Genomic DNA, 26834 nt, shown 5'->3' on the forward strand with positions numbered 1-26834 from the left:
TTCTTGTTCAACTGCATACAATAAGTCTGCCACCCTGTTCAACTGTATATAATAAACACAGTGAGCTTCTGGGATGTTGCAGCTTCTCTGTCAGACAGCCAGTCTACCAGATTCCAGCCTTTTCTGTATGTCTGTGGGTTTCTCTTCTTCATTCCCTCATTACCCCAGTTAGGCCAATCCCTGGGGCTGTATAAGGATCAGCAAGCAAGGAAAACACAGTTAAAAGGAAAGAAACAAAAAAAACTAAGTAGAAATTAGTGTCTAAGGTGTGTCCCCTAATTTTTTATTTTTATACACATGGATTAGTGAATCTTTCATCCCTCATCAGAAAAGCTTTTTCAAGTGGATGACAAATGATTAATACAGAGACACACAAGTGGTCAGTGTGCAGAGAATAAGAGACTGTGGATGCTTAGGAACTTTCGTGGAAATGGAAAGAAAAGATTCTAACAGCCAGAGGTAGTAGAGATTTACAGCAAAGCAGTGTTTGCTGGAAAATTATGGTGCCTTAACACAAGAGAACCCACAGTGACTGTAAGCACAAGACCCACACAAGATGAAACCAGTTCAAATACCAGCATGGATGGGGAGATCCTCAGTAAGTTCCACCCCTAGCTGAGTAACGATCGCCAGTTGATGTCTGCTTTTGGGGGAGAGATTTAGTTTCCATCAGGAATACGGTTTCTGAGAGGCTAGTTATATTCCAGTAGATGGACCTTGAGTTAGTTAGGGTTACCATTGCTACAATGAAACAATGACCAAAAGCAAGCTGTGGAGGAAAGGGTTGATTTGGCTTATGTTTCCATATCACTGTTCACTGTGGGAAGAAGTCAGGACAGGAACTCAAAAAGGCAGGAATATGGAGACAGGAGCTGATGCTGAGGCCATGGAGCTGGTTATTGGTGTGCTCTTCCTGGCTCATGGGACTGTATAACTAATAGATTCTTGGAATTTCCATTCACAGCTAACCATTGCTGGTTAACAGCCTGCAAGTTATTCCAATAAAGTTCTATCTATCTATCTATCTATCTATCTATCTATCTATCTATCTATCCATATATATGTGTACATATATATTCATTCGGTAAGTTCTGTGACTCTAGAGAACCCTGACTAGCACAGTAATGAACCTTTAGTAGCTTGACCAAGACAAAATGGGGAGGGGAGGAACTCAACTAAAATCATAAATCAAAGATGAGGACTCAGAGATGAGCCACCACAGCCAATAGTACAGAAATACGAAGGGTTGAAGGAAAGCTATGAACAATGCTAGGTCAACAAATCGGTAGACTTAGATGAAAGGGAAGTTTCTAGAGAGTTATAAACAATTGCAGTCTATCAAAACACCTGAATATAACTTTAGAAAGTTAAGAAATTGAATTAGTAATAACAAGAAAGAAAATTTCCCCCCAAGACAAGCATAGATGGAAATGCTGAGACTGAGGAGTTTTACCACGCAATTAGCGAGAAGGATCGAAGGGTCTGTTCTTTGCAAGCTTTCTCACAATGGAAGGAGAACAAATAATTCCCAACTCACTCTCTGAGACCAACACTAAAACCAGATATGTACACATCATGACCATTTTTCATGATCATACTTGTAAGCTTCTTCATCATAATGCTAGCAAACCAAATCAGCAACACATGGAAAGGAGCATATTCTATGACTGTTAACATCTGCATGTTCAGAAGCCGACACCTGTTGGCAGAGGCCGCTCAGACGCAAAATATTTACACAGAAACTATATTATTTGCAATACTGTTTGGTCAATAGCTTAACCCATTTCTATTAATCTGTGTATCGTCATGTGGCTGTGGCCTACCGGGTAAAGTTCGGCCTGGCATCTGTCTCCAGCGGTGCTGCATAGCTTCTTCCTGACTCTGCCTACTCTCTCTCTCTCTCTCTCTCTCTCTCTCTCTCTCTCTCTCTCTCAGCTCTCTGGATTTCCTGCCTGGCTTTACTCTGTTAAGCCATTGGCCGAAAGCAGCTTCATTTACTAACCAGTAAAAGCAACACATATACAGATGGGCTTCCCTTTTTCTGTTAAACCAACTGGTGATTGACAAAGGGCAAAGCCAAGTCAATGACAGAAAAGTTTCCTCAACAAGTGTTGCCAACACACGTGCAAATATAATATTAAACCCCTTGCTCACACCATGCACAAAAATTAACTCAAGCATACCAGAAAAATCTAAGAATGGAAACTATAAAACACTTAGAAGAAAAGTCAGGACGGCGCTAAAAGCACAAGTAATAAAGTAAAAGATCTGGAGATGGGGAAATGGCTCAGTGAAAGCCAATAGACCTGATTTTGATCCCCGACATGGAAGGTGGTAGAGATGTCTTAGTTAAGGTTTCTACTGCTGTGAAGAAACACCATGGCCACAGCAACGCTTATAAAGAAAACAATTAATTGGGGTGCTCACTTACAGTTTAGAGGTTTAGTCCATTATTGTCATGACAGGGAGCATGGCAGGCTGCCGGCAGCCATGGTGCTGGAGAAGTAGCTGAGAGTCCTACATCTTGCAGGCAACAGGAAGTTCACAGAGACAGTGGACAGTATCCTGAGTATACCAAACCTCAAAGCCTGCCCCCACGGTGACACACTTCCTCTAAGAAAGCATAGGCACTCCAACAAAGACACACCTCCTAATAGTGCCACTCCCTAAGAGCTTATGGGAGACAAACACATTCAGACTACTGCAGGAGAGAATCAGGTACCGTAAGTTGTTTTCTGACCCCCGCGTGCGTGCCGTCCTCGCCATAAAATGAATAAGTAAACAAACACACATATAAAATGTAATAAAAATACTTGAAAGAAAGGATTTGATAGGTTGGGCTAATAAAATTAAACTCTTATATTCCAAAGGATATCACTTTGAAGTGTGAAAAACAACCTACAGGTGGGAAAATTATTTAGAAAAATTATTACAAGTCTTATGTCAGGTACAGAATTTATGTTTAGAATATAGAAAGAACTCAACACACACACCCATGCATGAAAGTACAAATTTAACAAAGAAAGAATTTGACTATATTTTTCTCTAAATAATATATTGGATATATTTATGCCAATATACACATAGGAGAAAGGTCACCATCTTTATTATGAGCAAAGTGAAATCCAGACCTCAGTGAAATACCACTCTGCTCGGGGATGTGTAAAAATAAAAATGTACAGCAATAATTAGTGTTGAACAGAATGTGTTGAAATTGGAATCCTCATTTATTAAACTTAGATGGGAATATAAAGTGGCTTAGTTACTTTAGGGAACAGATGGGCAGATTCTCAAAGAGTAAAATATAGGGTGTCTAAATAATCCACCAATTTCACTCTTAAACGTGCCCAAGAGAACTGAAATCAAGTTCACATGGAAACTTGTACAAAAAGCTCAAATTACCCACAAGAACCAAAATGTAGGAAACCCCTATCTATCAACTGGTGAGTGAACCCACAAAATGTGAGACCTGTGCCAGTACCTACATCAATCCGCTGTAGACAGGAACGAAATCGTGGGTGGTGCTATGCCAGGGGGTAGCTAGAAAATATAATGCTGGTTTGGATGAGAACAGCTCCTATAGGCTTAAGAATTTGAATGTTTGGTTCCTAGTTGGCGGACTGTTTAGGAAGAATTGGGGGGTGGGTGGCTTTGTTTGAGGAGGTATGTTAATGGAGGTGGGCTTGGAGGTTTCAGAGTCCATACCAGGCTTAGTCTTCCTCTCTCTGCAACCTTTGGATCAGATGTGAGCTCTCAGCCTCCTGTGTACCGCCATGCTTCCTGTCATTCTGATCACTGACTGTAACCCTCTGAAACAGTAAGCAAGCCCCCAATTAAGTACTTTCTTTTATAATCTGCCTTGTTCATTGTGTCTCTTCCTAGCAAGAGAACAGTAACTAAGGCATAAAGCAAATGGCTCAATTTAGGTGCAAAAGGCTATTTTTTAAAGTTATATTTATAAGAAATGTTTAGGTTAGGTACATTCATCGGATTGAAAATAAATCATTGGGTACCAGGCACTGGGGGTAGTGAGATCTGGGAGTGACAGTTCATTAGCGGATAGAATTTCTTTTGGGGGCAGTGAAAATGTTCTAGAATTAGAAAGAATGACTACCGCGCAACTTTATAATAGTACTAAACCCACACAATTGTGCACTTTAAAACGGTGAATTTGGGGCCAGTTAGATGACTCATCAGCTAAGGTTGCTTGCCGCCAATCAAGCATGACAAACTGGGTTTTATCCTTTGAGCCCACGAAGGAGTAGGAGAGAGCCGATTCCTACACATTGTCCTCTGACACCCCTCCCCCAACCCCCACACGGTGACACATGCACGTATACATACAATCCAATAAATGTGAAAAATTTAAACTATAAGCTTTAAAAAGGAACATTACAGTTCATTCTATGAGAGACTAAATCTTGAAAATGTTTCCTAAATGAAAAGATGAGACCCCAGAGGGTCCATATTGTACAATATCAGTTACAAGAAGTGTCCACAAGTAAACCTGGAGAGACAGGGAACAGGCTAGTGATTCTGTTGGAAGGATTACCTATAGGTATTTACAAAGAAAGCTAATTTGCAGAAGAAAACATCATCATGAACTTTGTCCCTACTGATGTCTGCACACACACACAAACACACACACATACACACCCGAGTCATGAGAAAACCTGTACACGTATACTGCTTTATGTCTCTTCATTCAGCTGGCAGGGAAGTGGAAACCCTTCCCACACTAGTACAGGCAGAGTCACGCCTCTGGGGTGTATTAGATTTTTCATCAATTTATGGCAGTCCCAGCACTTTTGTATGTCAGAAATAACAAACATAATCAAAATGTCATTGTATGTAGCATTTGGTGATGGTGGTGGTTTGAATGAGAATGGCCTCCACAGACTTACATGTTTAAATACTTGGCTCCCAGTTGGTGGAATTGCTTGGGAAAGATTAGAAAGTGTAGCCTTGTTGGAAGACGTGTGTCACTTGGAGTAGGCTTTGAGGCTTGGAAAAACCAATTCTATTATTATATTTGAAGGCCCCCAATTTGATGTACAACCTTCAAACTGATTAAAAGAAGCAATACTTTATGTTTTATATTTTTATATATCACAAGAAAATTTTTATGTGCTATCTCACTTTGCCCTTCCTACATCTCTTAGGTATGACTGCAAATACCTCCCCTTTCAGAGGAAAAAGCTAAGGATTATATTGGCTTATATTGTCTCCCTGATGTGACACCATACGCCTTTCACCTTGTCACTGAGGTGCTGATCTGATGCTGTGTGTGTGTGTGTGTGTGTGTGTGTGTGTGTGTGTGATTACAGGGATCCCCCTATACTATAACAACATTTTAAACACATTTTTCTCAGAAATGTGTTTATTCTATGTAAGATTTTCAAATATATTGGTGTAAACTTACACACAGAATTTACTTTTGATTTAAACACCCTTCCATTTCCTGCTGTGTGCCACACTCATCCCTGCTGCCTTACGGACTCTTGTTTACCACAGAACTGTCCTTACGTTTGAAGGATCAGCCCTACTTTTTGTCAAGCGAAATTTACATTGACCGCAGCTTTGCTTTCCATCACCCCATGCTTGTCTGCTCTCTTTAGGCCTCTTTCCAGTTGCCTGGGAGGAAAGAAGAGGCAGGAGGCTCACACACTCAGGTCCCCTCCATTTCAAGGAAGCCAACCGATCGATAGTCCCATTTTCACAGCTGAATTGCCAGTTATTGTTGTTTTCTAATAACGGCATTCAGGACAAACCAACAGACTCTGCTCCCCCCCACCCCGCCCCAGCAGGAGGACTTGTACCAGGGCAGGATGCTATCATCATTTTACTTATTTCCCCAGTGCTGCAGCTTTGACTGGGTTATAATGATCGGATTTTGTTGCTGTTCCCTATTAGGAATGAAGCTTCATTCCTCCTGAGCCCTATTTCAGCTAATTTCCCTGCTTACGGAGACCCTGGGGACTGAGGTACCTCAGTGCGTAAAAAGCTTACAGATATTCCAGGAATATCTCTGTCCTGTGGCCTTCAGAAACACCCTCATTTTCTTGTTTTCTGAAGCCACATTTCTGAGTAATTTAGCACAATATGTTCCAATTTGCTCCTAATTTTCCCTCCTGGTGGCTTTCTTGCCTTCTAGATTTGCCTGGCCCCTGGAAAGCTTTTCCCTCTGTGCTTCGCCGTGGGTGTTGCAGACTCTGCACAGATCTGCAGCTGCTAGCACATCCTGATGCGGATGAAGACTAAGAAAGCAGAGAGAGCCGGGTGGTAGTGGCGCACGCCTTTAATCCCAGCACTCGGGAGGCAGAGGCAGGCGGATCTCTGTGAGTTCGAGACCAGCCTGGTCTACAGAGCAAGTTCCAGGACAGAGAAACCCTGTCTCGAAAAAACCAAAAAAAAAAAAAAAAAAAAAAGAAAGAAAGCAGAGAGAGTGGATGGGCAAAGTGGCAGAGGGCTGGGCACGAACTTCATTTATGCTTCTAAAACCAGTGCTTACTTGTGGGCAAAGAAGAAACCTACCACCCACCTTTCTTAGTCTGTGCTTTTCACTTTGGGCAGAACCGTGAGGAATTAGATGAACTGGGAGCAAGACAAGGAAGGAAAAACCCACTTGTCACGGACAGACGACTGAAGTGTGTTGGAGGGAGACACATCAGATGTATGATGTATGGCCATTAGCTTTTAGAACCCAAGGAAAGGTCTCAGAAGACGTGACAGACTTCCAGGCTGTTGAGCCCACAGGATGTCTTCTGGAGGCTGCTCATTTTCTCTCATTCACAAATCCTCACAATGAGGTTGGAGAACATGCACCACCAGCTGCAGGGCAGATTGCACGCTAAGCTCTCTCTGGGTTTAGCAGCAGAGGCTGAAAATAGCGACAGGTGCAGGCAGATTCTGTGAATCACATCCTCCCGGCACAGAGCCGGATCACCTGATGCTAACTAATTAAGTCACAAGCAGGCGCTTGGCCTGGCCAAGGCCGCCACCTGTTATTATTAGCTGCTGGGAAATCAGTGACTCCTGATCAACAGCGGTTTCTGTTCCGCAGGGCGCTGGAACGAACTGATTCTTAGGTTTGACTGGATGCTGGTACATTATCCTGCAAGCATAGCCATCACCATTAAAAGGCCATTTAGCTCTGGCTCATGAATATTAATGAAGGCCTAGAATGAAAAGGACTTCAGAATAAGTAGACCGCGAATCTAATAAAAGCTTTGTCTTTTTACTACAAATGATATTGCAGGACGGCCAGCCTTTGGGAATGAGAGGGTGGGTGCCCATGGCCCTTCTACAATAATAACAGCACAATGAAATTTTAAAAGTGTGGCCGGCTGGGTTTATTGTTTGAATAATCTGGGATGATGTGAAGAAAATGTTGTCTCCATGTTATTCAAGTAGAACTCTGCCGAAAGCTTAGCAACACAAGACTGTTCTAAGTTTTGTCGCTGGGTGGCTGCTCACACATGTCCCCGCCTTTTGAAAACCCACTTAATCCTGTTACTGTATTGCGGGAACTTGGATGGCAATTTTTACACTTTCGTTTATATAATTGTTGCCAAATATGTAAGCCACGGGAAGTCTGAAGCCAGAGGATGCTAAGACAGTTGCCGTGGTCTCTTCTCTCCTGCTCTTACTGAGTAAATATCGTGTAAGACAACTCTTACTGTTATTTGGAACAAATACCAGAAATCAGATTATGATCTGGAGGAAATTAACAAATTACGCATCTTTTTTCCCCCCTTTTCTGTTGCTTTTAGAGGCAGGGTTTCATGAAGCCTAGCTTATGCTGGCCTTCAACCCACGATCTTCCTCCTTCTTTCTGCCCTGCAACTTCTTGGTTTGCCAGAATGGGCTATCAACCAGCTGCTTGTCTTACCAGCAACAAATGGCCAAGGAGCTCACAACACTGAATGAACCCTGCCTGGCGTTCTGTATCCCCTGAAAGAACAGGAGTTTCTTGGGGAGAATGTAGGTAGTTGCAGTTCAATGATAAGCTAGCCGTGTGTATTCTGAAAGCGTTTAGCACTTACTAAATAAATGTTTTGCCCAAGGAAGTGCCTCAAGGTTCTTCAGCTATCTGCTGAAGTCTGTGCCAGGCAGTCCTCAATGTTGTTGTCTCTTATTCCCTGCCCTCTATCCCTGCGGGGCAAATAAATCTCCTTTGTGCTGAGAAGTTTGTCTTCGGGTATCTTGTGCCAATTCCAGTTCTTTCGGCAGCAAGAAGACTAGGCAGCCAGAGCTCTTACTTTTCTGGTAGGGATCTATGATGAAATGGTGCGATGACATTGTTTGTCACACTCCAAGAATCTACCAAAGCTGACCACATACACATCTTTTTTATGGGGGGGGTGCGAGACAGGGTTTCTCTGTAGCTTTGGAGCCTGTCCTGGAACTAGCTCATAGACCACACTGGCCTCCAACTCACAGAGATCCGCCTACCTCTGCCTCTTGAGTGCTGGGATTAAAGGCGTGCGCCACTACTGCCAGGCTATACACATCTTATAAAGCAGCCATTCCAGTCTTTGGAACAAACTCTCCAGGAAGATTGCCTCAAAAATATTCATCCAGATAATCCTAATCTACTGTACAAATAGCCTACAATTTACTCAACTTCTCACCAACAAAAAAATGGCAAAATAAAATTGTAGGATAGCCTTATAGTGAAATATTATTCAGCAATGAGAGATCTACAACATCCTTTTTAAAAAAATATTTATGTATATTAGTGTTTTGCCTGCATACACATACACACACACACATATATGTATGTATGTATGTGGGTGTCAGGTACCCTGGAACTGGATTTACAGACAGTTGTGAGATGCCATGTGGGTGCTGGGAATCGAACCCAGATCCTCTGGAAGAGTAGTCAGTGCTCTTAGCCGCTGAACCTCTCTCCAGCCCTACAGCATTCTTAATATGTGGATTAATTTCTTAACATTGAGTAAAAGAAAACGCTAAGGGTAACTAGGGCATAGCTCAGTTGCTGGGTCCACACTAAGCAAGCACAGTGCCCTGCGTTCATTCCCCTGCATCCAGCAATAGCAATGACAAGATGCAGAAGAGTATATGCTGTATGACTCTGCTTAAAGAAAACATAAGACCTGACAAACACTCTTTACGTTGATCAAAGCCAGAGCACTGCTTGTGATGTTTCTATTGCTGTGATAAACACCATGGCCACGGCAGCTTGTAGGGGGAAGATGTATTTCAGCTTACAGGTCTCAATTACTGTTCATCATGAAAGAAAGTCAGAGCAGACACTCAAGGAAGGAACCTGGAGGCAGGCACTGAAGCAGAGGCCATGTGAGTGCTGCTTACTGCTGCCTTGCTCCCCATGGCTTGGTCAGCCTGTTTTCTTGTAGAAACCAGGCCCCCCTGCCCAGGGCCGACACAGTGGCTCAGTCCTCCCACATCCATCATGCCTGTAGCAAAAATTATGGAGGCATTTTCTCGACTTTGAATCCCTCTTCCCAAATGATTTTAGCTTGCGTCAAGTTAACATAAAATTAACCAAAATACTGGGTGTGGCGGACTTTGGGTAGTTGATTTGAATGCTTGGTATACAGATGCTTGGGTTTATAGAAAGGTCTAAAACCATACACACACATACACACTTCTCTGCCACATGCCATGCACATTCTTTTAAAAACTCAATCCAAATGGCAAGACTGGCATAAGGTGTGTTAACGCGGTGGAACAGACTTAACTGTTTTAGTTTGCCAGGTCACCTGTGATGCTCAGAAGAAGCGAGGCAGGTGAGCAGATCCTGGCTCTAACAGTTCACCCATCATACTGCAGACACCTCCTGGCCTCCCTCCCACATCTAACTGTTTCTACATGATTTCACTTTGCGACAACTTGTTTACTTTATCCCCGGATGGGCTTGGACCCTGCTGTTGAAGATCTAGGAAGCATGGTGGAAGAACTGTTTTATGGGAATGACTGAGACTGCGTTTGTTTGAGTTAGAAATCCAGTGACTCATGCCACATTTTAAAAAAGATCATTAGCAATTGGTGCTAATAAAAATAATTAATAAGAAGCCTGAGCTAATGGGCCAATCAGTTTATCATTAATATAGCCCTCTGCGTAATTTCTTTGGGGCTTACTGGCTGTGGGAACTGGGCAGGACAGAAACCCCAACAAGCAGGCCCTCTTTTTACATTCCCCGAAAGGTGGTAGACTAGAAAAAGCATCCACAGGAGCACAGGGTTGCAGGATTGTTTCTTCCACTAATTTGCTGGTCTTATGAGATAGCTGTGGGCTCTGGGCTGTTCCTGACTTGTCCCTCAATTCTATCCCATGAAGCTATGGGACAGTTACTGCATGCTGGGATGCCTCAAAGAAGATATGGGGAAATTATCCAAGGAGGAAAATTAAGGGGACACAAAGAACAGATACGGTGTGCTGGCAACCGGACTGTGACAAATCCCAGTGGCTTAGGCACCATGTTGTGCTGGAAAAAGGACCCAGGGGAATCATATAGCCAGAGTATTAATATCTCACAGCATCAGTACCTAAGAGCATCCACCACTCATCTCAGTCCCAGTCAGAGAGGAGTGGTCCAACTCAGAAGGAAATGCCAACTCAAATCCAGAACACTAAGGCTCCTAATACTTAGCAGACACTTAAATGTGTGTAATTGACAAGAAATGTGCCCAGAACTCCTTCCACTGAGCATCACGCTAGGACATGTTAGCACCTTCCTTTTATAGGCCTGAGTCTGCACAGATGAAGCCCTGTAGCTCTTGTCTTGGAGAAAGCACTTTATACGCTCGCCAGTGATGATGCTCAGCCTTTCCCACATCTACACAGTGTATCTGGAGTGATAACAGTGCACAAAGCTCAACTAATTGCACTTCAGGTTTCATTTAATAAAGAAGACCATGATTATGTGCAACCAATGCCACATGATTCTTTGCTGTGCTCAATCTCATGCATATTTCATTCCCTGTTTGGTTCTGAAGTTTAACTAAAACTTTAGCTCACAGGGTATTATGCATTATGCATACTTCATAGAACCTAAAGAATGAGAATTGAAATTTGATGTGAACGTAAGTCCTCCACAAATCCCCACTTCTAATAAAATGCTTGGAGTGATGATGAGGGCAGTGAAGACAGTGTCTTCTCTGGTTCTGAAGTGCTACAAGGGGCACTTGTAGCCTTCCAAGACAATGAAGAGCTTCTGGGCTCTGTAAATTGCTATACAGGTACCCAGGGCAAGGGACCAGGCAACATCAGCACCCTGCAGATATATTTCTAAGATGACACACTATCCTTATGTAGAGTCTTTTCTAAATTTAATAGTGTAGAGGTGTCATCATCATTGCCCTCTTTCTCACCCTCATGCCAGCAGGAAGTTACAGCCAGGGAGACAGAGAATGTTCTATGTTGAAATAAAAGGAAGATGTGGGACCCATCCCCCAGGCCTACTGAGGGCCAGGCTTTCCAGGGCAACTTGGAAGGTCATTGCCAATGTCTCTGCAGCACATCTTGGATGTGTCAGCCCCTCAGTCACCCAGCTCTTGGGAATAAAGTTCCATATGTAACTGAAAGAGAGCCTAACATGAAGCCACTGTCCTTCCAGTTGAACAGGAAAACAAAACAAAACAAAAAACAAGCACCCTCAATGGGCTTCTCTCCTGGCTACTGATCCCAAACTCCCCAGAGTCTTTTTATTTAACATCTACTTTGCAGGAATTTAGAGATAAAAGAAAACAAGTTGGCACAAGGAATCAACAAATAAATGGAAAGAAGTGAGAAAAAAAGAGAAAAAAAAACCCTCTCTAGGGCAAAGATATAGTTTTTACATGAAAAAGAAGACTAGGAGATAGGGGAAAAGTAGCAAAGAAACTAAGAAAGAATGCAGCATGGTTAGGTATTAGATTAGCTCAACTGGTCATTAATTTTGCTGGCTATGACAAAGGTATTGCACATAGTGTAGAAATGATTATTTAAAATATGCATATAATGAAATATTAATTCTTCTTTACATATTTTACTGCATTTGTTTTTGACAATTTTCTACATATATAAAAAATATATCCCGATTACTGTGGACCTCCCATCCTGATTACTCCTGCTCTTTCCCAATTCACATCTTCACTGAGTTTAACTGGTACCTACTTTGATAACACAAGTTTAGAACTATCCCACTGGGGCCTGGATGCCTCCTCAGTGAGGAGACAACTGAAGACAAAGAATGCTTCCTTAAATCTACCAGCAGCTACTAGTCCGGTGGGAATGGTTAGATCCCTGTGAGCCCCTCTCTCATCCACGACTGACTGGTACAGGCCCAGGTCTGTGTATGACTCGTGCAGGCAGCCACAGGTGCTGTGAGGTCATGACTCCATTGTCTGAACTAAGCCTAGAAGACAGCATTTCTAGCCCTTCTCCCACTCCACGATGATCCCCAAGACAGAGGGAATGATAAAAATATCTTACCACTCAGCTGTCACTTTGTCTCCGCAATGTGAGCAGATGTGCATCTGAATTCATTGCGAAGACAAGCTTATCTGATGAAGACTGGGGTGAGTTTATGGCTATAAGCGTATTTAGAAGACAGTCTGGAGCCGTGAGAATGTAGCTAAACAACAGTAGTAAGTTCACGGACAGGCCCTAAGAGACCTCAGCTGTAGTTCTTTTGTTTGTTTGTTGTTTAGGTTTATAGAGCCAGGTATTAATTCCCTCTCATGGCACAGGTCTCAAATCCAATCAAAAAGCTGTTGGTTGTAGCCACAACAGTTGTGCCGCTATTACACCAGTGGCCACATCTTCCTCGACAGGTTGGTGCTGCAGTTCATAAGGTTGACAGCGCGATAAGACCACCGATGCCTTTCTCCCCCAACAGCGGTCTTGCTTGTCCCAGCAGAAAGACATCTTTTTGGTTCACTCTTTTGTCTGTACTGCAGAAGAACTCCATGGCTCATGGCAGATGGACTGTGAAATGTGTTACGTTACATAGGAATTCAGTCTAATAGAAGCACACACAAAATTTTGGCGTAAATAACTCTGTATATGTGTGTGTGTATCTTTTTTTTTTTTTTTTAGCCACAAATTACACTAATCCCTACAGAGAGCTCTCTGTGACCCTGTGGATAGCAGCTTGGCTCCTCTAAGTTGGCATTACAACTAGCATTAGACCGTTCCACCATCAATTGTGATTCTGGTCTAGATGGCAAGAAATAGTGAACTACCGTCCTATTTAAAGCTCTCGGGCTGCAATTTGTGCCTCTAACAGCTGTTTGCGTTCTTATATGCAGAACCTCTGTGCATATTATTTCCCCAGGGTCCTTCATTAGTACTTTTGGGGATTGTTAATTGCCATTAAGTTTTCTTGCTAACGTGAAAGTGTTGAGAGTTGAAACTCTGGATTCTCAAAGCAAAGTTTGGGCAATTTGATTGTATTTCCAGTCTTTGGTTGGAATTTTGATCTTTGTTGTTATTTCCTTTCTGTTGCTAAAGTAAAACGCTCAGACCAAAAGCAACTTTGGGGGAGGGGGAAGGTTTATTTGGATTATACTTCTAGAGATCACAGCCTATCACCGAGGAAGTCAGGACAGGACTTCAAGCAGGAATTCAGGCAGAATTCAAGGAGTAACACTTCTTGGTGGCTCTCTCCCTGGCTGGCTTCTAGGCTGGTGCTTGGCTAGCTTTCTCATCAGTCCAGGGACGGTGTGGTTCATAGTAGGCTCCACCCTCCTCACCTGATAATCAAGACATGCCCTCGGGGCAATCTGATCTAGACAAGTCCTCAATCAAGGCTTTCTTCTCCCATAACTCAAGACTGTGTCAAGTTGACAATTAAAGCCAAGTCGGACAGTCTGTTTTTTTTGTTTTGTTTTGTTTTGTTTTTTTTGTTTGTTTGTTTTTTCGAGACAAGGTTTCTCTGTGGTTTTGGAGCCTGTCCTGGAACTAGCTCTTGTAAACCAGGCTGGTCTCGAACTCACAGAGATCCGCCTGCCTCTGCCTCCCGAGTGCTGGGATTAAAAGCGTGCGCCACCACAGCCCGGCGGACAGTCTGTTTTTTAAAACCCTTTTCATGTATTTTTGTCACGTTTGCATGTGGTGGCCTGCTAGTCTGGGCACCAAGTGCATGCGATGTTTTTAGAGGCCAGAAGACCCTGGATCCCTCTGGAACTGGCGTTAGAAGCAGTTGTGATTTGCCCAACTGATAGGAGCTGAATTCATTCCTCGTCTGGAGAAGCAAGTACTCTTAACCTCCAAGCCACCTCTCAAGATTTTTTTTTTTTTGAGACAAGAGTCTCACTTTGCATTTCTGGCTGGCCTTTTAGACCAGGCTGGCCTCCAATTCACAGAGAGCTGTCTGCCTCTGTCTCATGTCTGGCTTGGGAAAACAACAACAATAACTTGTTTGAAAGTATTCAATCTCGCCGGGCGGTGGTGGCGCACGCCTTTAATCCCAGCACTCGGGAGGCAGAGGCAGGCGGATCTCTGTGAGTTCGAGACCAGGCTGGTCTACAAGAGCTAGTTCCAGGACAGGCTCCAAAACCACAGAGAAACCCTGTCCCGAAAAAGCAAAAAAAAAAAAAAAAAAAAAAAAAAAAAAAAAGAAAGTATTCAATCTCTGTAAGGACGAATATTATTGTGTGAGCTTCACATTCCCATTGACTATGTAGGAGTATCATAACATCCTGTGCTTTATTGTGAAGGGCTTAGATTTTATAACTGAGTTTAGGGTTCAGTTCTCTGCGAGGGGCAAAACAGGTGTCTCTCCCAATGGAGGGACATTTATCAGCTACACCCTTATTCAGGGACAAGGGAGAGAGAATGTTCAAGGCCTGCATCAGCCCCCTCGTCTCAAGGACAAATCCTGCAGCCTCCCCACTTCTGAGTCAGGTCCTGACTTACTCAAGTATTCCAAAAATGGTAAAACTAACCCTCAGCCAGTTAAAAGTATACTAGTGTGACTGTTGTTGTTTGACCAATTATGTTTGAGGTGACCTAACTGTTCCTGAAATTCCCCTATTAGTGCCTAAAAGCAGCCTGCCCGCTGCCCCTCTCAGGGTCATCGCCACTTTGAACAGATGCCGACCTCTGTGACCTCTGTCTGTTGATATAGTAATAAGCACTCTTTGCTCTTGCATACTATTTGAGTCTGGGGTCTTCCTTCAGCATTTTTCTCCGACCCCTACAATTTGTATAAAAGATCAGGGTTGGTCAAATTCTTCCTATGAGGGATAGGAGAGCACTAAATCTTTGAGGATTGCGTTCAAAAACTTACAACTGCCAAAATTGGACTCTAGTGAGTATCAACAACCTTAGGATCTAAAATAGACTCCTGAATCATTTTTCTGCCCCTCCTTCTGTTTTCTTCATGGCCAGACACACAGTGGTAATCTACCTACATATAAGGAGTTGCTATGATTCTCTCTTCTGACCAGATGGCTGCATCTCAGGAGTGTATGCCAGGTCTGCACAGCTCATCCATCCTGTCCCATCCTTACCTTAGGTGGGTCCTGTCTCTTGCCTATAGTATTACAGTGAAAACTTGATACACTTGGTTGTTTCTGTTCTCCACAGGTTGCCAGCTACTGAGGCGGAGCTGAGTAATCACCTCAGAAAGCCACTACAAAGTTTAGACAGGGTTTTCTCCAAGAGTCAAGTGTTTGTAGTTTGGCCCCAGGACATAGCAGTGTACAGTCTCTGTGAGGTCATGGCCAGCCTGGTCTGCGAAGCGAGTTCTAGGACAGTCAAAATACACACAGAGAAAATCCTGTCTTGAAAAACCAAATAAATTAAATAAAATAAAAATTTGTAACTCCAAGTCAGAAAAAAAAAAGAAAGAAACAGCTAAAAAGCATCACTAGGTCAAAGATGATTGCTGTTCTCTCACAACAACCTGAAAACCAGGTGATGGGCGAACATTCTATTTCTGGGGAAGTTGAGTGTTCTACAGAAGCAAGGATAGTTAAAGCAAGTAACCTTCCCGAGAGCGAGGACTCCCCCCAGAGAGCAGTGCATCTTCCTCCCTCTGACCAATTCTAGTCTCCCGTGAAAGAACAAGCACCCTTCAACTGCAAACCCCCCGACACTGCTGCGTACGCAGGCATGTGCCAAGTGTGTAGAAGCCGCACAGGAGGGAGAGAGAGAGAGCACACAGCTGCAAACCGCTGCGGTGGACACAATGCCCAGCAGAAAACTCAAGGGGCGGGAATGAACAGAGGGAAGCCACAGTTTATTAAAACTGAAAGCAGACTCAGCCCACTAAAGTCTTTTAGGCCTGAAATGATTAGTTCTTTATTCTGATAGTAGATAGTCCTGGGGGGGAGGGGCGGGACAATACAACCAAAAAAAGAAAAAGAAAAACAATAGATATAGATGCGTAGGTAATCATAATATTAATTTTAGTAGACAAGAATTAAATTGATAGGCCTGATGAAAAGATTAATTTCGCCAAGGAAATTTGCATAAACTATCCAATGGATACACTACATTTAATGTAGAATAAAATGATTTCTGTTTGGTTTCAAGATTAGGACTAACAGAAGACTGGCCTAGTAAAACAAATCACAGTTAAACAGAAAATATTCAAACTGAAGCAAGGCCCGGGCAAGCACCCTACCAAGTAAGTTACTGCAGAGGTTTGAATGAGAATGTTTCCCAGAGGTTCAGGAACTAGAACACTTGTTTTCCAGTTGACGGACTTGTTTTGGAAAGTTTGGGGGAGGGGGTCGCCTTGCTGGAGGAAGCATGTCAATGAGAACAGACCTTCAGGGTGCCTAGCCTGTTCCTCTATCCTTCCTGGCTCTCTTTCTGTGCCAGCATTTGAAAGCATCAGCTCAGTTTCCCGCTCCTGCCACCATGACTGATGCTTGCCGCCATGCCTCCTGGCTAGGATGGGTTCCATAAACCAAAATGAGCCCAGTCCTCCATAAGTAGCCTTGGCCATGTTTATCACAGCAACAGAAAGGGACGTTGGCACCAGAGAGTGGGCTGCTGCTGTGAAGAATGTGACCGCGTTGCTTTTGGGAATCTGAAGACTTTGGAACTTTAGACTAGAGAACCAGACATCCACACAAACATAGACGTACTTTTTTTTTTTTTTGAAAGACACCTGTGGAATACACAAAGAACTCCTACACATTAATAATGACAATAACAGTAGATGGTGCAGAAAAGTGAGCAAGATTTTAAGGGATCATTTTCAATTAGCATGATCCAGACGGTCAAAAAATATAGAAAGAGAGCCAATGTCATTAACAATCAGGGGAAGATGAAAGAAAGCCACAGTGAGGTGGCACTGTACAGCTATGACTAACAGGACACAAGCGAATGGCACCCGGTACAATGAGGTTGTCAAACAAGACATACTATATGTTGCTGGTGGGAATGTTAATTGATTTGGAGTTTGTCACAGTCTGACATATCCACTAAGCTCAGCATATCCTGGACCTATCACCTAGTCATCTCACCCCTGCTCATATAGCCTACAACAGGCACGGGTGAGAGTGCGCATGTCATTACCACTCTAGGTGGCCCCACACTAGGAACACCTGTAGCACCCAGTGGGGAAGGAACCAATCCACAGGGAAATCACCGCAAGGAACACTGTATGGCGCTGAATAACAGTCCAGATAATGAGGGAATCTCAAAAACACAAAGCAGATGCAGAGATTATGAACTTTTAAAGTTGATTATTTTGAATTTCCTTATGAAGTTCAGAATTCAGCATAATTGGCATAAGAAGTTATGAAAAGTGGTTAGCTGTAGGAACACAGACTTGGAGGAAGCTGTTTAGTTAGGGGGCCTCACCCAAGCCCCCTGGCATTCATTTTTGGAATGTTGGGCAGAAAGTTCCATTTCAGAGCTCTCTCCCCTGGATGTTGCCTCAGTCCAAACTCCACCTCTGAGAAAGCCCGCCAAACGGTGACCCCTTTCCAGGGAAGGTCAAGACCACTCCCACAAGCTATTTAAACTGTCCCCCAGAGAATGAACATGTGGTCTCCTGGTTTCTGTGGTCTTCAGTTCTCTGTTCCCTTCTCTGTGTTCCCCCAGGGGAACACCTGGGAGTGCTGGCAGCCATTAAACATGGGTGTTTTTTAATTTGGTCTGATTGGAATCATTGCATTGGTGGAGAGTTTGGTCGTTTAAGGAAAAATAACAAAAGCAAGGCGGCATCCTAACGTGTGGTGTGGGGGACTGAAGTATTTTATATTTTGATCTTGAGCAGGGGTGATTTCTTGCCAACCCCTAGGGAAACCTAGCGATACCTAGAGACGTTTTTTGATAGTCATGTCTAGGAGGACTCTCTGGACACTGAGGGGTAGAGGTTGGGAACGTTATAATCCCAATAAAAAGTCCTTCACAGAAAGCAGCTATTGGGAATGCAGGGAGTCCTGAGGTTGGGAGCCCTGACCTACATGGCAATTAGACAATGGCATGTCTATGTATCAGGTGAACACCTCTTTCTTCCCGAAAAGGTTAAGTCATGCAGCTTGTGGGGCTAAACTTTGTAAGCATTAGAAAGTACAGAAGTTGGGCATAATGCTACAGGCCTGTAATCCCAATACTCAGGACACCAGAGCTGGAGGAAGAAAAACCTTAGATTCTGCTTTTAAAAAAATCCAAGTAGGATGAATAAAGAAAATACACATGTATGCTCATATTTTTTTGTGTTGGAAATCAAACCCAGAGCCGTACACCAGCTAGGAGAATGCCCTACCACTGCACTAACTTGCTAGCCCCTTAGCTGCGCTTTTAAACACTTGTCTGATCTTGTTTTCTTCATCACTAATTATAGCAAAACTTTTTTTTAGTGATTTGTTTAACTTTATTTTCTATGCATTGGTGTGAAGGTGTCAGATCTCGTGGAACTGCATTTTCAGACAGTTGTGAGCTGCCATGTGGGTGCTGGGAATTGAACCCAGGTCCTCTGGAAGAGCAGTCAGTGCTCTTAACTGCGGAGCCATCTCTCCAGCCCCTATAGCAAAACTTTTATAGAAATTAAGTAATCTTCTATCTCATTAAATCTCATTATCACCCAACTAGGGTTAGAAAGGAATGCGATAATTTCTTTTGTCTTCGTATCTGGCCACACAACACCAAAGGAGCTACATGTGTTTCATATTTGGGGCTGGAGATACAGTTTAGTGATGATCACAACGGAATCCATTTGAGGCCTTGCATTTCATCCCAAGCATGAATGCATGTACATGTACGAGGGTTCACACATACACACACACATGCACATATGTACACAAGCACCCACCACTCCACACACTCATATGTGCATGTGTGCAGACACAGTGTCAGCCAGATGTTGTTATCCTTGACACAGCAGTGTAAGATGTGTGATGTAGCTCTGAGCTTTTCACTCAGGGACACGAACAAAGACAAGCCAGGTCCCTCTGTTTTCCCGTTGTTAGAGAAAGAAGCACAAGGCCCAGCTCCTCATCAAGTCAACTCGCTGTGTAGTTTTGCATCAGATGCCTTGGTCTTACTGCAAAGAGTAATATGGATTTAAAAGGATTTTAAAATTTAGAATTAAATTAATTATTCTACAAATAAGAACAGTCAACTGACTTTAATAACTTGAGAGATAACTCAGGCGAAATAGTACCGCTGGGACAATGAAGCGCCTTACTCTTCTTTCACAAATGATTCCCCAGTACAAATCAAATCAAATAAGCAGACTAGAATTAAGGCGATCTAGTCTGTAAATTCCTAGTAATGGACTATCACCTTGAGCATTCCAACTAGGGGGTTTTCAAAGTTGTTTGTGAATGGCCCCTGCCAGAGCCCATTCACTTGTACTAGGACCGACTTACCCCTGCAGCCACACCTAAGCCCTCAGACTCTCAGCTCAGGGTAGCATTCAGGGACCATCTCAGACAGTGATGGTAGTCAGTGAATCATACTTATTGTACTGAATGCTAAACCATGACTCAGAGTTAGTCTATTAGCTGCTGAATGGTCCAATGCTTACTTGAATAGAAGCTCACATAGTGAGTCACCCAGTGGTGCCCCCAAAACCATACTTGGACAGTGATTCGCACAATAATCACACTGTGACCTGACTTGACTGACACATGTCACTTCAAAATTCATTTCTGTGGGCTTAAGAGCACACTAGAAAATCCCTCCTGCTTAATGCCCCGCATGTCTAACTAAGAACATACCGGCCTCCTATGATGCCAAGTCAAGGGCAACACACCCATCCAGCTTACATACCAGAAAGAACCATGGCATTCTTCTTCAAGGATACAGGTACAATTCCTAGAAATACCTTCCCCAGAAAACACCCTGTTCCTTACAATAGCCTTATAAGAGAAGACACCACCACATAGCCACTTAGCTGTTCCTGTGAGCAGCCTCTTTAATCTGTCATTCACATCCTCCTCACCGCCAGTGACTATGGCTCCGAAGAAATACAGACACGAATACAGAGGTAGAAACACACAACGGAACTTTAAGAACTGACATTCAACATCAGTAGCTATGTTACTACATTCTAATAGGCAGGGTTTTCTCCATCACTCTCTTGTCCACAACATTGGAAAGAATAAAAATCTCCTGTGTAATTTTAAAGGCTTTCCCTAAAAGGCTTTCTCCTGGGAATGACCTTCAGACCAGCAGGAAAGAGATTTTTAAAATGCAAGAAAAGCTTGAAATGATTTTTAATATAAAACTGCTCCAAAGGATTCATAGAACATACAAGTAAATGCATCCCTGGTGGGGCCTTGATTCTGTGCTGGCTTGACTTCTGCTTGTTCTGTGACCTTTGTGGTCATGTCTTTATAATATCAAGTACCAGGACAACAAACGCTGGTATTTCTTGGTGTTGAAGCTAACATATACGTCTATGTTTATCCTTCTATATTCGCCCTAGCCTCTTGTTTGTGAAAGGAGTCGCCAATTCTCAATTGTTCATGAGAACTATGATGAGTCAGAATCCTAATCTCCCTTCAGCCCCTCAGTAGCCGAGACCCTAAAGTCTCTGAACGTGTCCTTGTCCGTAAAATGAAGAAGGTAGAGTAAGTAACTAGGTTATCATAATCCCATATTTTTATATGAGAAACATGGTTATGGGGTGAAGTTTTACTATCCTCCAGAAAGTTAAGATGTCTAGTTTCTACAGTAAGTCTCCAAACTTTCTTAAATAAAAGACTAAGTACCAGGCTGGAGAGATGGCTCAGTGGATAAGATCACTGCCTGCTCTTCTAAAAAGATCCTGAGTTCAATTCCCAGCAACCACATGGTGGCTCACAACCATCCGTATGGGGTCTGGTGCCCTCTTCTTGCCTGCAGGCATACACACAGACAGAATACTGTATACACAATAAATAAATCTTTTAAAAAAGGACAAAAACCACAAAGAAAAATATTTTTAAAAAAGGCTAAGTGCGCCGGGCGGTGTTGGCGCATGCCTTTAATCCCAGCACTCGGGAGGCAGAGGCAGGCGGATCTCTGGGAGTTCGAGGCCAGCCTGGTCTACAAGAGCTAGTTCCGGGACAGGCTCCAAAACCACAGAGAAACCCTGTCTCGAAAAACCAAAAAAAAAAAAAAAAAAAAAAAGGCTAAGTGCCTAATTTCAGAGACAATATTGGATGTTTTGTAAATACCATGATTTACTGTATAATTTCTAAATGTGTACTTGTCTAACAAAGTGAATTATTTTTCTGTTTGTTGGAGGCAAGGTCTCATGCAGTCTAAGGTGGGTTTGAACTTGCTATGTAGTTGATAATGACCTGAACTTCTGATCTTCCTGCCCATATCTCCAATGAGCTGGGACTACCTACATGGATACCACTGGGTTTACTTGGTGCTGGGGTTGGAACACAGGGCTTTGTGCATTTAGGCAAGTACTCTACCAACTGAGATATGGTTGGCCCCCATAAATCCAACTCTTTAAAATATTTATTTATTGTTATTGGATTTTTTTTTTTTTTTTTTTTTTTTTTTTTTTTTTTTTTTTTTTTTTTGGTTTTTCGAGACAGGGTTTCTCTGTGGTTTTGGAGCCTGTCCTGGAACTAGCTCTTGTAGACCAGGCTGGTCTCGAACTCACAGAGATTCACCTGCCTCTGCCTCCCGAGTGCTGGGATTAAAGGCGTGCGCCACCACCGCCCGGCTTGGATTTTTTTTTGTATGTAGTGTATGGGCTCAAGACATGGCCCGTGTGCATGGAGGTCAGAGGACACATTTGTGCAGTCACCTTACGTGTGTTCTTGGGTTCCTGGGTTTAAACTCAGGTCCTTGGACTTGTATAGTAAGTATCTTTATCTGCTCGAACATTTCACCAAATCCAACTCTTTTTTTTAAAAGATTAAACTTCTTTTAAAATGCTATTTGACATTTATATGCAAATATCTCATAATTATTCATAACGAAAGGGTCCATGTGATAGAGAAAAGAATTGTATTTAAATTTAGATGTCGAGAGAAAACATTTACTGCTTCCTGGTTTTGACAAGGAACTCCCATTTCAGTGTGTGAACATACTCTTTATAGAGTAAAAAGCATCCTGTTCCTGTTCTTTATGTTCTTGCTTTCTTTCTTTCTCTCTTTCTCTCTTTCTGAATGACAATATGTAGCCCACTTGCTATCAAAGCTTCTATTTTTCTTCCTTAGCCTCGGAGAGATGGGGCTAGTGATACAGGCATACCCATATGTTCATATGTCTTTAGAGTCTTGCACTCCACTAAGCCAATGTTGCATCAATATAGTAACAGTATGAATAGCTTTTTAAAAAATTTTCTTTTTCATTTTATGACTATGTATGTGGGTACACCACAACTGTGCCCAGGGCCTGCTGAGGTAAGCAGAGGGTACTAGATCCCCTAGAACTAGGGTTACAGGTTGTTGGGAGCAGCCCGCACGGGTGCTGGGAGCTGAATTTAAGACCACTATATGAACTGCACATTCTCTTAACCTATGAATCATCTCTCCAGTCCTAGGAACAGTTTTTGCATAGCATGAGCCTGGAAAATGTATTGTATTAATTCATCAGAGGTAGGCCACTCCCTCTTTTACAGATGACAAACTAAAGCACAGAGAGATGAAGTAACCTCTTTAAAGTCACACAGCTTGGTTGGAATTTGAGAGCACAGACAATAGACTGCAGGAAGAGCTCTTCATGTCTTAAACTTTGCTGATTAAGGTAACAAAAGATGCAGATCAACACACAGAAGATAAACGGGATGAAATCGTATAAAAACTAGGTTTGGGGCAACTATAAACAAAATCTGTAAATAGTGTGTATTAGAACGGTTCTAAAGCACTTAAAAGTAAGTGTCATTTTAGCAAATTGTCCTTGAAGAAGTCAGGCAGTTCAGTGAATATGGACCTTCACTTGGTAACAGAAGCAAATCAAAGGGAGCCTTTTGGGAGCCTAGTCACCTGCGCCTCTGAGGAAGGGTAGGGACTGACCAAGCAGAGGTGGTGGTGAGAAGTGATTGACGCTGGAGCTCCTCACCGCCCACATTTCCGGAGTTATTTGCAGCCCAATAACCTAGTGGGTGAGGGGCTATCGCCAGCATCGAGAGCACTGACTGCTGTGGCGACTGGGCGCTAAGCCCAGCCGGATAGTTCCGTGGTTGTGAAGTCGGAAAGCCAAGGACAGTGATAAGCCTTCACCAAAGTCTCTGGAAAGGAACAGAGATTTCCTTTCCCTCACTCTCCTTCAGGACAGAAACCCTGCACGGCCACCTTCTATGCGCCCTGGCTCTGTTCACCGCCCGGGGGCGCAGAGGCAGAGATGCTCGCTCCGGAATCTCAGTTCGGTCCAAAACATGCTTCACCCCGTGTCCACCAACTGCTGGGCTGCGTGTGTGTGTCGCTAGCTCCTCTCGCCCAAGTTCCCTTGGTTTCTTGCAGAATTCGGGAAGCTCCGGAACATTCCAGCCCAAGAGAGCCGCCTCTCTCAGGGCCCCACCTCCAGATCCGCGTGGAGTGGGTAGATCGCAGTGCCCGCACACCCCCTCCCCAACACCCACCTCCGGTCGCCCACTCCCTGTGTGTGGAAATCCTGAAGCACAGTCAAACCTCTCCCTGAAGATCCACCCGCCCCCGCGCTCCGCCTTTTCCGAGGCCTCTCCTTTACCTACTCCTCTGAAGCAGTGAATGAGGATAGCCACACGCACCCAGACCTCCGAAGGAGCTGTCTGCCAACCTAGTGCTCCCAAGGCCCAGGGCACCGGCGTACAAAGACCCAACTCCCCATTGCTCACCTCCTCGCAGCCTCTCGGCTTCCCACCCGTACCTCCAGTCGCCGCAGCCTGGGCGTCCCTGTGGATTCCAATGTCGGGAACGCCCCCTCCGAGTGTGGAGAATCTAGCGGCCAGGGCGGGCTGCTAAGGAAAAGCCCCCAGCGCCTGTCTCTTAAGCAACTGTTGTGTCTGCTCTGCAGCAAGGTGCATGCAGACTCCAGCGCTCGGGGTGCGGTCTGAGCGCCCACTTCGCACCCAGCTCTGCCTGCTCGCCTGGGTTGCGCTTCTCCGAAAGGGAGGTGGTGAGTTCCCGGAGTGCCACCTCCTTCCCACCTGAGCTCAAGCTGCTCGCCCCGGGCGCATCCTTCCCCCAACTCAGTGAGAGTACTTGGGTTTTCCCAAAGTGCTTGGCATGGCCAGTATGCACTTTAGACCTTAATGACATTCTCGTCCGGCACTGAGTCTCAGACCCGGGACCATCGGATAATAATTGTTCACGATGGTTCGAGCCCTCCTTCAGACATTGCCATTCCTCTAACCCACAACCCACTTTTGACAACCATTGACTAACTCAGGGGGAGAGGACTCGCTAGGGCTTCCACCACCGTGCAAGAAGGGAATGGCGCCCCAAGTCCCTCGAACGAGCCCACCCTCGGGTTTCCTCCCACTGCTGGGTCCAGGGCTTCCGGGGAGAGTCTGGGAAGGAGAGGACGCCGGGTTCTTACCAAGCTAGGCTCCACAGGACTAGCTGGAGGGGAAGCTCTGGCCCTCTGGTCTCCGTTGACCGTGCGCATGCGTCCAGAGTGTGCCTTAGTTTTCTAACACTTGTGAGCGCAGTTGCTACTCCGCGAGCGCTGGCTCCCTGCCTCCCTGCCTCCCGCCCTTTCCTGCGTCTCCCAGTCTAAGCTGCCGAGCTCTTCTTTCTTTCTCCTCTTCCCTCCTTTCCGCCTCCACACAGGCTTTCCTAGGGCTGGGCTTTCCCGGGCTCGCCTCCTACCGGCGGCAGCGCGCAACACTCGGAGGCTGCCGGAACTTTTAGTCCCAAACGCGAGCTAGAGGATTCCCGCCCGACCTAGGCTCCTCTCTTCCGGTAGCACGGAAGAGTGGTGCGGCACGGAGAGAGTTTTGAGGATTCCTTCAAAGCCCCTTCCCTTTATTCCCTGGCCTTAGCTTGCGCGGGCCTATGCAGAGTGAATGAGTGCTGGGACCCTGTGAATGAAGAGAGGCTTGGGGAGGGGGGGGCAGCGCAGGGAAGGGGTGGAGGAGTGCGAGAGGAGCCGACGTTCTGTACCCTGGGTCGCGCCTGTGACCTGCCCGCCTCTGCAAGACGATTCCTGAAGATGCCACTGTCACCGCTGCCCGAGCGCCTCTCTCTCTCTCTCTCTCTCTCTCTCTCTCTCTCTCTCTCCCTCTCTTCCCCTCTCCCCCTCTCCCTCTTTTTCCTCTCTCTCCCTCCCTCTCCGCCTCTCTCTCTCTCTCTCTCTCTCTCTCTCCCCCCCCCCCCCCCGGTGGTCCCACCTGGTCTGGGTCAGCCAGACTCGGATGGCCCCACCCGAAGACTGGAATGGCAAGATATTGTGCAGGAAAACCTAAGCCTGGACTCCGGTCCCACGCAGTCCCTCGACAGCCCCCCTTTCCCTCAGGACTCAGAAGTGGAGCAAGGGGAGCCCCGTGCGGCCGCGCCACCTGGAGCCTAGCTCTGTGGACTCCCAGCGCCCGGGTCGCCGCGGCTCGGGGAGTAGTAAACCTTGGGGTGGGCCCCTGGGGCAATGCGCCTGAGCTCGGAGGGCTAAACTGTGGCAGCAAAGTGACCTGACACAAAAATAACGTCACGTCATTTCCTCCCTCTCCCGCAGAGGCAGAGGAGTGGGAGCGCCAACTCAGCTGCGGGCGGTGGCAACGTGCTGGGATGCTCTGTGAGGCTCAGAGCTGCAACCGCAGTTGGAAAAGATCCTCGGAGGCTCTCGCTTCTAGGAAACGTAAAGCGGGAATGAATGGCTTCGGAGAAAGAAGCTTCTAGAAGCTTCCGAGGATGTGGGAGTGTCCGGGAGCCCAGTGTGCCCAGCCTTGTGCCGACTGGGTTGGGTCAGTCGGACTTAGAATGAGCGGGAAAGGCTGGGGCCGCGGGAGGCCGAGGATAGGTTTGGTGGAGTCCCCAATACTCACAGACTCCGGCGAACTCTTCCCACTGCAGGCGTCCTCTTCTCTGGGCTCTGGGTTTAGATTTGCCAGTTTCAGACGACTACCCCTCGGAGGTCGACCTGGAAGTGCCATTGAGGCCGCGAGTAGGAGCTGGAGGCGGTGGGGCACTGGAGAGAGCCAGGCGGCCGGCCAGGGAAGCTGCGGGGAGCAGTCCCAGCGCCGCGGGCCAGTCGCGGGAGGGGGTCGCCGCAGAAGAGTCGAGAAGAATCGCGTGAAGCTGCAGGGCAGGCTAGAAAAGTGGTGGAGCAGCGTCCGGAAGGCTGGAGAGTCTGGGAGCTGAGCAGGACGGACGGCGGGAAGGGTGTGGGGGAACGAGAGAAACAAACCCAGCAAATCATTAGGGTCTTGTCACACACGTGAGACCTCTTGCTGAAGTATTTTGAGACTTTACTTTGGGGTTGTAGGAGAAGGTCGGTGAAAGCCAAAGGAAAAGAGCGAGGTTAGACTCTC

The 26834-nt window shown here is 45.1% G+C and overlaps 1 protein-coding gene across 4 annotated transcripts in view; it reads right to left on the bottom strand.

The window, feature by feature from the left end:
* The window catches only part of Rgs20 (regulator of G protein signaling 20), a 73112-nt gene that overhangs the window by 28261 nt on the left and 18017 nt on the right, over positions 1-26834 (bottom strand). Inside the window, exon 2 of one of the 4 annotated variants that reach the window (XM_057790602.1) lies at positions 26349-26660. In XM_057790602.1, coding sequence (XP_057646585.1) covers positions 26349-26660 — 312 coding nt within the window. Of the gene's footprint in view, positions 1-24203; positions 24296-24907; positions 25220-26348; positions 26700-26834 lie in introns of those variants that run through there. The other 3 variants (XM_057790600.1, XM_057790603.1, XM_057790604.1) reach the window with 3 other exon arrangements.

The sequence above is a fragment of the Chionomys nivalis genome, chromosome 16 (assembly GCF_950005125.1).
Source record: "Chionomys nivalis chromosome 16, mChiNiv1.1, whole genome shotgun sequence".
Taxonomy (NCBI): Eukaryota; Metazoa; Chordata; class Mammalia; order Rodentia; family Cricetidae; genus Chionomys; species Chionomys nivalis.